This window comes from Lygodium microphyllum, chromosome 19, assembly GCF_053477565.2.
Source record: "Lygodium microphyllum isolate KBCC chromosome 19, Lygodium_microphyllum_v1.1.10, whole genome shotgun sequence".
Lineage (NCBI taxonomy): Eukaryota > Viridiplantae > Streptophyta > Polypodiopsida > Schizaeales > Lygodiaceae > Lygodium > Lygodium microphyllum.
In genome coordinates, this window is record NC_141153.1 from 103,589,888 (window position 1) to 103,602,034 (window position 12,147).

A 12,147-nucleotide genomic window follows, 5' to 3' on the forward strand; every position below is an offset into this window, starting at 1 on the left:
ACCGCAGTGTAATCGAGATGGCGTGCACCATGATGGAGCACCGACAGACCCCTCAGGTTCTATGGGCCGAGGCTGTGGCTACTGCAGTCCACATCCTTAATCGATCCCCTACTTCGGCCGTGGAAGGGATGACCCCATTTGAGGCTTATTTTGGGACGAAGCCAGATGTTTCTTACTTTCGGGTCTTTGGGTGTGATGCCTATGTTCACATTCCCAAGGCTCACCGTGATAAATTTGAAGCAGCTTCCCGAAAACAGGTATTTGTTGGCTACAGCTCCCAGTCCCAAGGCTACCGACTGTATGATCCCGTCAAGCGGGATGTGTACACTAGTCGCGATGTTTGGTTTGTGGAGGTTCCGACTACTTCAACGGGTGAGGAGCATCCCGTTCTTGGAGATCCAGGGGAGAGTTGGGCTCCTTCGACAGTTCCACTGGAGCCCGTGCCTTTTGATTATGATTATGTTTCTGACACACAGTCTACTGTTCCACCGGTCACCTCTGAGGAGTTACCACCGGTGGATGTTCCAGAGTCTTCTGCTCATGGAGAACGACGAGGGGAGGTTCGGCCTCCTCCTCGCTGGGCCCGTGACACCCTCCGTGATTCAGGGATCGAGAGGGTTCCTGAGGAGTGGGGACCGCAGGATGATCCGCGGCGGTCACGGCGGCACCAGGCACATTCTACGGAGCTTGTTTGCTCGAACTATTGTTTGATGACCCGTGTTATGCAGGATCGAGAGCCCACCTCCGTGAGGGAGGCTTTACAGTCCGCACCATGGAAGAAAGCTATGGAAGCCGAGTTGGAGGCTATTGAGAGGAATGGCACTTGGTCACTCGTGCCCCGCCCCCCGAATAAGAAGGTGATTCGAGTCAAGTGGGTCTTCAAGACCAAATACCTTAGCGACGGTTCTTTGGATAAGCACAAGGCTCGCCTTGTTGCTAAAGGTTTTGCACAGCGCCCAGGGATTGACTGTCATGATACTTTTGCCCCCATAGCTCGTATGGCGACCATTAGAGCTGTTCTTGCTTTGGCTGGCCATAGGAGATGGCATGTTTACCAGTTGGATGTGAAGTCGGCCCTCCTCAATCGTGATTTGAAGGAGGAGATCTATGTTGAACAGCCTCCTGGCTTTGGATCTTCAGATGGGAAAGTCTACAGGTTGAAGAAGGCCTTGTATGGCCTCAAGCACGCTCCGCGTGCATGGAACGAGAAGATTGATTCGTTTCTCCAATCTCAGTTGGGATATCGGCGTTCCAAGGCCGATCCGCAACTTTATGTTCACACTTCCGCGGATGGTTGTGTGCTTTTTGTCTTATATGTTGATGATTTGATTGTCACAGGTGATGATGCACAGCAGGTCCAGGAGACGAAGTCAGCTTTACATCGGACGTTTGAGATGACGGACTTCGGTCTACTCCATTTCTTTTTAGGCCATGAGATTTATCAGTGTCAGAGGGGGATCTTTATCTCTCAACAGAGATATGTACAGGAGCTCTTGGTGTCTTTTGAGATGGAGGATTGTCGGGCCCTATCTACTCCTATGGATCCGAACTGGAAGGCCACTTCCCATTCCGCTTCTCCTTTGGCGGATGCTTCCCGCTATCGTCAGTTGATTGGGTCTTTGATTTGGCTTCTCAACACTAGGGTTGATCTATGTTTTGCTGTTGGGCTCTTGGCAGGGTTCATGAGTGAACCTAAGACGGTGCATTGGCAGGCTGCTCAGAGGATACTTCGGTATTTGAGGGGGACGTCTGATTTAGGGATTCATTACCCCGCAGGGACAAATGGTTCAGATCTTGTACTTGCAGGTTGGAGCGACTCGGATTGGGCCGGTGATGTGGACCACAGGCGGTCTACTACAGGTTACTGTTTTACCTTGGGTGCAGGTGTTATTTCATGGAGTAGCAAGAAGCAGCCCACGGTAGCCCTTTCGTCTACTGAGGCGGAGTATCGGGCCGCGTCTTCCACCACATGTGAGGCTGTGTGGCTTCGGAGATTATTGGAGGAGCTTGGGTGCCCCCAGACTCATCCTACTTTGCTACGATGTGACAATGAGAGTTGCATTGCCTTGGCACGGAACCCTGTTTTTCATGCCCGGACGAAGCACATAGAGATCCAGTACCACTTCATCCGAGAGAAGCTTCTGGATGAGACCATCACTGTGGAGTATTGCAAGACAGAGGACAATCTTGCGGATTTGTTTACGAAGGCCCTTCCCCAGGCTCTACTTCGGAGACATTCCAGATCCCTCAGGCTTCTGCCCTGCCCAGGCTCTGAGAGGGGGTGTTAGAGAGATCACAGCCAGACAGGAGGTTTCAGCCTGGTGCAGTCGGACTGCACAGTCGGACTGCCACGTGGCAGTCTGACCCACTGCAGGCAGTCGGCTGCATTTAATGCAGCCGACTGGGCATTTCTGGCGCCCTATTTCCAGGCAGTTGTCGGCTATAAATACCCGACATTCTCAGCAGTCTGACACACTTCTCTGCTTGCAGATTACAGACCGGTGACGCGCGCAGATTCCGTCTCTGTTCGCAGATTTCAGACAGGAGACAGTGCAGACTGCAGCAGACTTCGAGGTGAACAGCAGGTTGCATCGTCGAGGTGGAGACACGCAGTCCAGCGCACTGCGCCCGTGTATATATCTGCATATCTTTGTATTCAGCACTCTTTATACAGCAGATCTTCATCTTCCACTATCTCTCTCTCTCTCCTCTCTCTGCGTTCTCTCTCTCTCAGTCCTACGCTTCCGCACCGCTGCACTCTGACACATGTATCTTGAATGATCATCCACTATCAAAAAGAAGTACAGTGCGCCATTCAAGGCAGCCGTGGATTTCGGCCCACAAAGCTCAACATGAATCAATCTAAGAGGCGCCTCAACTCTATGTGAGGCCTGCTGAGGAAATGGAATACGGTGCTGCTTCCCGAGCTAACAAGTGTTACAGACATCTCGAGCTAGCTTCAGGCGTGGAAGGCCCTCAACCAGCTCACGGCGCGACAACTCATAAAGTGAGTCATAACCAAGATGCCCTAAGCGAAAATGTCAAAGACACTCATTGTTCGTAGACTCCTGAGATGTGGCTAAGGCCTGAAAGCTATGGAACGCGGAGCCCTCGGCTATCGGCTCGGTCAAAAAGTGAGTCATGTGGTATAGGCCATTAGGTTGTGCCTCACCACAAGCAATCACTAAACCAATCTGAGAGTCAAGCATCTTGACTGTGGTCGCTGTAAAGAAAACCACTCGCCCCGACCGGCAAAGCTGCTGAACAGATAACAAGTTCACCCCAAGCTGAGGGACATTATATACATTGTCCAACGTAGCCAGATCCAGACTCTTGTCAGTGGCAAAATTGACGCAACCTTGAGCCTGTCCAAGGAGTTGTTTCCTACGTAGACCCGTCCGGCTGCAGGGGCTCGAGAACGGAAAATGTTCACTATAGGAGTCATATAATGTGTAGCTCCATTGTCCAAAATCCAAACAGGAGCTGAAGTGCTTGGTTGTGACGAGTGGACCTCTGCGGTAACCTCATCAAGAGGCAACTCACAGATGTGAACAAGACTCGCATCTAATGTCTCTATGGAGACGATGTGGGCCTCTAAAGACCAGTGAGACTAGCCCTCTGGAGTTGAGAATGTTGTCGACTAAGATGGTTGAGTGGTGGCAATATGAGTCTGACCTTTAAACTGCCCCTTGCCATCACCTTGCCTCCCTTGCTAGGGTTACCGACTGAGGATAGGGGGTCTGAGACTCAAGTTTTGGTGCTGTGCCTCTTGCCTTTGATCGATACTCGTCGTCAAAATGGCCAATCTTTTGACAGTGTTGACAATACCTATTCTTCTTAGGTACATTCTCTCACCCAGGTTTGAGAGATTGGGATCTTCCTTGTGATTCCTTGGATGGATTTTGCTTTTGATTTTTATTTTGATTTTGAGTGCAAGTTTGGTTTTGTTTTCCCTTCCCTTATTGCCCTTTCTGAGAATGAGCAATAAGAGCCTCCTTTGAAGAGGAATTCATATAAAACTAATCGAACAACCGTACGCAACACAATAGCTGACACTCAAATTCATAGAATGTAAGCATGGTAGGTTTTGAAACTATGCCTTCCACAAAATTAAAGTATTTCCTGGGGAGTTTGTTTAGGAACAATGTGACCTGATCGTCAGAGAACTTAGGAGTTCCCGTAGTGGAGAATTCAGCGAGGAGACGCCGATACTCAGTCAACTTGACTTTCAAGTCATCCCGGTCAATGATTTTGAAAAGCTGAAGCTCATGGTCAAGATTAATACGACGGATCCTATCCCGAGTCACATAGCGGTCGGTCAAGTGTGCCCATCGCTCTGAAGCTAAGTCAAAATGCTGAAGCTGAGAATGAAACACAGGCAATAAGCCTTGCATCAGCTCGACAATAGCAGAGGCATTCTTAGCCTTCCATGAGCGGACAACTTCGTATGGAACAAATGTGGGATCGGATTGGGATTGCAACCCTTGCATAAGATCCCATAGGTTCTGGGAGTCAAGAATATGTCTCATCAAGTTCGACCAAGTAGTAAAGTTTGACCTATTAAAACGAGAATTGTCATTAAATGCATGCTTAACAAAAGATGAGCTAGAACCATGAGGTGTTGAGTAGGTAGGGTAAGATGGATGTGGGGGATAAGATTGTGGAAGATAAGATGGTGGATGTGGATGTGTCTAATAAGAAAGAGGAGGAAAAAAAGATTGGTAGACAAAAGTAGGCTGAGTGTCCAATGAGTGCCAATTGAGACAGAGGCACTTGAACATGAATGTTTCCATAAGGTATCCGTGTAGATGGAGACACTGGGACACGGAAGCCTTGTCCAAAGTGAGGTTGGGACACAGCAATATGACCAAAAGGTCCACCAGGTAAAGCCATGGAGGCAAACTGTGGAGTCAACTGATCCACACTCGGGAGAGACTGGGGGGGATACCCAGACTGCAATGATTCCGAAAGTGTGTGTGAAGTAGATGAAACACCACTCGGCAAAGGTAAGGATGAGATCCTAAAGGATGTGCCTATGTTTCCATAACCCCCCGATGTGATGTGCGGTGCGATATAAGGTGTCTGAAATGGAAAAGTAAATGGTGTAATGGAAGTGCAAAAGCAACGGATGAATGTGGTGGGATGGATGGGTTTTAAAAATGAGGTCTATGAGATGCAAATGCATTTTGTTCATTTTTATCATTTAATGATTGAAAATAAAAATGTGAAGATGATAATGCACCATACAATGAAGAAAAAGAAACACCAAATTCATTCTCGTTTTGTGAAGTAGACGAAAAAGAAGGAAGGGTAGAAGAAGAGGTACCTGGCTTTTTCTTATAATCCCCACGACATGTGTTAACGTACAAGAATTGGTCCTCAAGAGAACCTTTTCTGTAGTCAAGAGACTGGACTCTTTCTTCCACATGATCTCTACCATAATATTGCAAAACAGAAGAGGTAAAAGAAGAACAAAAGACGAATCTAAAGTACCTTACACCAGAGTGGAAGAAAGAGGATGAAAAAAAGGAATATACTCCAGGTCTTATTCTCCAAGGGAGAGGCCCATTTCTAACGGAGGTCTCAACGGCCCTACAATATCATCAAATTTACGTGCAACATTTAAAGAGAGAAATTCATGCATACCTTCATTTAGAAGCTTTTCTTGAAGGGCAATCCTTCGATCAAGCTCCTCAATCTTCTTTCGTCTATAAGCTATGATCAGTTTGTATTCTTCAGAGGTTAGCTTATCTAGCTTTTCTTCCATGTAATCAGAAGTGTCTTCCGCCATATCGGAACTTTGTGAAGCATGGAGACTGAATCGGTGTTGTGTTCAAAGTCATTTGATCCTACTATAGGTCTTGCTTCTTGTGTAGAGCTTTCGGATCAAAGGCCTAGGTTTCTCAAAGAGTACTAAGTTCTGATACCATGTAAAGAAATGCCCTAGCACAGAAACATAAATGAAAATCATACAACAAAGCACAGACTAATAAAAGAACATAGTTAGGGTTAGGGTAACTCAAAGATAATGAACACAGTAAATAAATGAAGTGATATAACTACTGAATAATATGATGCTCATGTAGCAAACACACTATGCAGTGAATGAATACTGAACCTCGAACTCTTGTATCTCAAGGATCACTCTTGTATCTCAAGGATCAGAGCAGGGGTAATGAGCTGGAGAGTGTGTCATACTTTAAACAGATCTCGAATCAAAGCAAGGCAGCCTCCGAATGTTGAATACCAGCAAACGCAACAGTGAGAAGCTGGATCTGATGCAGACAACAGTGAGGAGAGAGAAAGCCTAAAAACGCAGGCAACAGGTTAGAGAAAGACTAAAAACGCAGGCAAGACAGCTTACAGGAGAGAAAGACTAAAAACATAGGTAACAGGTGAGAGAAAGACTAAAAACGCAGGCAGGATAGCTTGCAAGGAGACTAAAAACGTAGGCAGTACAACCTACAGGAGAGAGGAAGACTAAAAACGCAAGCAGCAGGACTGTGATGACGTGGCAGGCTGTACGGCAACAGGTCTGCACACGAACAGCAGTCCCCTGGCTGGAATCAGCTCTAAACTGCGTGAAGAGGGTTGAAAATCAAGCACCAACTGATAGAGACAGCAATGGACAACTTCGGCTGAGATGTCCTCCGCGAACGAGATGTGGGCAGCAAGCTGAAACACCTGAAATTTGCAAAAACGAGATTCAAGAAGAGTGGAGGGCTGGCTGCCTATTTATAGAAAATTAGGGTTCTAGATCCTCTCCCACTTAACTCTCTCGATCCGCTTCCCATTTTAGGGTTTTGGCTAAAATAAGCCTAAAATAAGCATGTTTTGGAGCTGTTTAAGTGGCTAAGTGCATTTCTTAGCACAACACAACTAACTAAAATATGCCTAACTAATGGAGGAATAACTTGTAACATTTGCTTTTAGAATTATAGCCAACAAAGATACATTTGATAGCCTTATGATTCAATTTTTTGAGATATTACATATATAGTAATGCATAAGCTAAGGAACCAAAATATGCAAGTTAGCAACGCATAGCATTTTTCTAACCGATACAAACTTCAATGCTTGGTGGGCTGCTTGTTTAATACATAAGCTGCACACAACATAATCTCAAGCCAAAAACCATGTGGCAAGGCTTGACTTTTGATCACATTTCGTGCCGTCTCTATGAGATGTCTATCCTTTCTCTTAAATACATCATTTTGTTGAGATGTATACGATACTATACTTTGATACTATATCCCACATTCAACTAGAAATACATTGAAATCTTTAGACATATACTCCCCCCTCAATCAAAACAAAGAATGTCCACTTAAGATCTTGGCAAGTTTCAACCATTCAAATTGTTTAAAGCAAATAAATACTTCAAACTTAGCTTTCAGAGAATCCACCCATGTATACTTGAATAATCATCACTAAAGTCACAAAATATAGATAATTGTCAAAATATATTGTGTTTATCAAACCACAAATATTATTGTATACAAGCTATATTTTGCATACAACTCTCACTCAACCATCTTTTTGGGAAGAAAATATGCTATATTTTACCAAGTATACACCCCTTGCAAATGTGTTTTACAAGTGCCTTAAGAGTAGACAATAAAGACACCACGTCAAATTTCTACAAGTATAGTCAACTAACAAACTTCAAATGACCAATACATACCAAAGTTTTGCATCTAAAACAACCCGAATCTAAAATTGCATATACCATATATTCTATGCATTTCCCATAATTATTGAGCTTGTATAATCCACAACATAATAAACAAGATACAATAATTGTATCAACACATAAAAACTCGTAAATAGAACATTTTGCATCTATAAATTTGACAATCAAGCCAATCTTGGCAAGTATAGCTGGTCACAATCGGTTGGGATGAAGATACCAACATGAAGAGTGCCTCCAAGATGCAAAACGTAGATGTGGCAATGATCTCGAAAATCAAGTAAATTACTGAGCATGTATAATCCACAACGTAATGAACAAGATGCAATAATTGTATCACCACATGAAAACTCATAAATAGAACATTTGTCGTCTATAAATTTGACAATCAAGTCAATCTTGGCAAGTGTAGCTGGTCACAATCAGCTAGGATGAAGAAACCAGGATGAAGAGTGCCTCCAAGATGCAAAACATAGATGTGGCAATGATCTTAGATGTCATGGACAACGGGATGGCCACTAGCACAATAAAATGCAACATAAATCGATATTGCCAATTGATAGAAAACCTCCAAGACAAGTCATGGCTGGCTAGGGAGTCTCCGGATGTGCGGCAATAATGGTAGAAGATCAAGGCACCAGCTCCATAAGATGCATAACCACCTAATGGAGAGGAGAGAGAATAAGTGAGATGTAGAAGAATGATCTTCCAAAATGAGGAATAAGAGCAAGGGACATGAATGCCACAACTTGTTCTTCTATAAGAGGTTTTTTTACATTTGTTCTAGTATGTAAAATAAAAGGCACAAATACAAATAAAGCTTTTTTGGGATTGTTAATGAAGAGCAAAACCAAACATCGATGCACTAAAATTTGTTGTTGATGCATACCGTGATTTTGGTTTCTCAACACACCTTTAGTGTGAGTTCCTTGACTCTTTCAACTTCTTATTCCTTAATAGGCACTCAGAGGGAGTGTTGAGACTCCGTCTAGGTCCATATCCACAAGCCCTTTACATGGGCAATGCCCAATCAAGCACACATTTAGCCATGTGTCACCATGAGCTTCTACATACACCCACCAATGTTTGCAAGCGAACTACAACCAATTTTGCTATTACAAGGAAAAGAAAGGCATATCACCATGGGATTGTAACATACATTCTGTAAACACAACTTTGTTATTGGTTATGGAGGCGTGATCTGGATAGAAGGCCTAACCTAGAATCAAAATCAACAACATCAAGAGGTCTTTTATGAGTCTTTGACATTAGAAGGAAGCATCACAATCGGGCTTACTATATTTGTGATACTTTATGGCATTCGTGGTGCTGCAATTAAAAACCAACCAATGATTTCTCTCATACACAACCTATTTATAAGCAGCCAGTGTACATACTTCATTCATACATTCAGTATGTATACACCTGGGTTTAAACCTTGGGCCATTCACCGCTCTTTGTCATCTTCGTATTTTTTTCATCTTCTTTAGCATCTTTATTTCCATCATCCCACACCTTTATATCTTAAACGATCATTAGCCACCTCACTGGCATGGATTTTGCCACTTCTGCAAACCCATAACAAATGACTTGCTCCAATGAGACAACCACCAAATTTGAATTCTATTAGGGTATATAATGCTATCAAGGTGTAGCCAATGCGGAAACGTATAGACAAGACTTAAAGACAATGAACACGAGAGAAGAGGGAGAGAGAAAAGAGACAGTAGAAAGAAAAAATCTGCAGTCAATGAATGCTGAAATGAAGAAGGCAGATATACAAACTGCCTGTCGAAGGATCTCCACAAGCCAATCTCTCTCACCACTTGAAATACAAGTGAGTTGTGGACTGAATGAGACTGGGCATGAATAGCAAAAAAATAGCCCATGGATTTTAAAATGACCAGGTCAGCCAGCTAAAACTGGTCAACCAGCTGCTAAACTAGCTGATAGCACCTAAATAGTGCCTAAAATCAGTGATCTGCAGCCAAACTGCCACGTGGCACTGCCACCTGCCCCCAAACTATCCAACCTGCCCAATAAAAGGTGCCCACCCCTGGTGACTGCTGAAAATGCCCAAAACTGACGGGAAATAAGTAATTGTGCCTGAGAGAACTAATTGTACAACTGTAGCCGGACAATGCCAGTCCATGTGATGACTAAATCTCTAACAAATGCATCGCATTGCCAAACTCTAGCCAAAACAACTAAACAGATTGAACATGAACTATGGAGAATGACAATTTAGTACTTCAATGCATGGAATCTTCCAAGTGCCCTCAAGATTGGGAAACTTCTAGCCAACTCTTGATATTTTAAGCAACTGAGACAACAAATAAAGAGACGTCATTGTGAATAGTAATAGATCACCAATAAGAGACCAAGGCTGTGACACCAACTCAATTCGGATAGTGGGTAGATCACCATTAGGAGACCAAGGATGTGACAAACAACTCAAACCTCGGGTTACACTCCTCCCACCTACTTGCTGAAGATTCAAGACATACTCTAGCAGCATATTTCTCCCTTCCAAGGCTAGTAGACTTATCTTACTAACTATGCAAGAGAGGAGGATCAAAATGAAACAACCTTTTAAGTATCTAAATTCCTTTTTAAAGATATGCCTTATTACACAAAATCTTGTGGGAGCATTGTAACACTTTTTGTCTCATTAGTATGTAGACTTTTACATATGCCAATGGATCTTTCCCTCCCTCTATCTCTCTCTCAAAATCAACTTACCTCTGTTCTTAATAAGCGTAATGACTCCCCCACAAATTGCAGCTTTTCAAGGTCAATCCTATGTAGGGATGACAACCTTTCTTCTGCTTGAATTGGATGCTCGATTATTGGACCTTTGTTCTCATCAATTTCAAAATCTATCCCAAGTGCAGGCAAGGGGGTTAGTATATCTGAGAATATGATCACTCCATCTGGCTGAAATGCTCTCCATGGCTGAAGAGAGATTTCCACAATTAAGTCTACTGTTTCTGACCTCTCCCGAAAACTTGGATGCTTCTTTGCCAACTTTCTGTAGGCAGCCATATACCGCCCTGCCTGCCGCATCATCCAAGCTGGTGGGCGATTGACAATTTCCCCTTTTGCAGCCCGCACCAGTAATGGATCTGCCAAGACCATATCTCAGAGCTAAGGCATGAAACATAGCACAAGATGCAAGACAGGTTGCCATGCTGCAAGACCACACAGGCTGCAGCCTGAGACATCAGACAGCAGATGCACAATGACTAAGTGGTTGAGCTTATCAAATTTTGTGCTACAATCATTGTAGCATATGCAGTTGGATAGATATGCCAGTAAATCTTGTGAAACTACAGAAAAGCATACAAAAAGGTGACAACGCAAAGGTGGTGTACAAAGCAATCAATGGTGAAATAAAAATTTCAGCATGCATAGGCGGCAAAGATAAACTAAACATACACCCGTTTATGCAAGCACGCATAAATGTACGCACGTATGCATCAAATGAAGCCGCGATAGAGGCAAAGGCCTTACCGTTTGAGGGCTGGGAAGCGTGAATTGAAAGCCGACCATTATAGGAGCAAGAGCGAGACAAATGTGAGCTTGAAGACCCCAGCCTTTCACCATTGATACTGCTCGATAGGCTTCCAAGCCCTGGACATGGCCTGTTCTAGGTTGGACAACCACAGGAGCTTCAGAACAGCGCAGCCCAGGCTTGACACATACCCTAGAATGAGAAGCGTGCAAAGAGAAAGAACCAGCGAGGGAAGCAAATTTTTACTGACCTGCAGAGTGCTGTGGCTGACGCCATAGAATGAAATTCAAACTACGTAGGAATGGATAAGCACCTTCGGAGTCCACTTTGGCTGCCCATTTCCGTTGGCCCCCGTCTACCCGAGTCATGTACACCCAGCATGCACTTATTGAAATTGGGTGCAGACACCCTTACATGCTAAAAGGATACAGTTTGTAAAGATTTTGAAAAATATTAAATATATAATTTTTTTATTGGTTGCATATGTAAAAAGTGCATCTTTGTCAGTCACTTTGCAAAGTGGGTAAGGGACATTTCTGGTCCAAAAGTAGGCGGCGGGGAATTCACCTATTTAGTAGGTCAATAATCGGTCATATCCTCTCCATTGCTCCAATGTGTAAAGGAGTGCGAGCGCATAACCGCTAAATAAGTATTTTGATTGGTTAAAACTTACAAAGTAGGTGTCTATTATTTGGTGTTGTAACCAACCTCGGTCAATGTTGTCTCATCTCATGGATTATCAAATTGAAGAAAAATAGTTTCTCAATTTCAAAAGCTAGGCCCATTTTCTTCATTTTATGGTAAATAATTTGGGGAGAAAAAAATATAAAAATAGTCCAATGTTAAGGATTTTTACATCGGGCCTCGACTTTGAAAATTGTTTTTCATATGAAAATTGTGCATCATAATACACTTGTATTTGCATTAAGTCATAATATACTTG

At 43.5% G+C, this 12,147-nt stretch overlaps 1 protein-coding gene across 1 annotated transcript in view; it reads right to left on the reverse strand.

Annotated features, from left to right (window-relative positions):
• LOC148020231 (uroporphyrinogen decarboxylase 1, chloroplastic-like) overlaps nt 1-11,581 on the reverse strand; it is a 50,658-nt gene extending 39,077 nt beyond the window's left edge. Inside the window, exons 1-3 of the mRNA XM_087700555.1 lie at nt 11,455-11,581; nt 11,204-11,334; nt 10,433-10,815 (exon numbers count right to left, since the gene is read on the reverse strand). Coding sequence (XP_087556681.1) covers nt 10,433-10,815; nt 11,204-11,334; nt 11,455-11,480 — 540 coding nt within the window. The 5' untranslated portion in view covers nt 11,481-11,581. The remainder of the gene's footprint in view (nt 1-10,432; nt 10,816-11,203; nt 11,335-11,454) is intronic.
• Between the last annotated feature and the right edge of the window lie 566 nt (nt 11,582-12,147).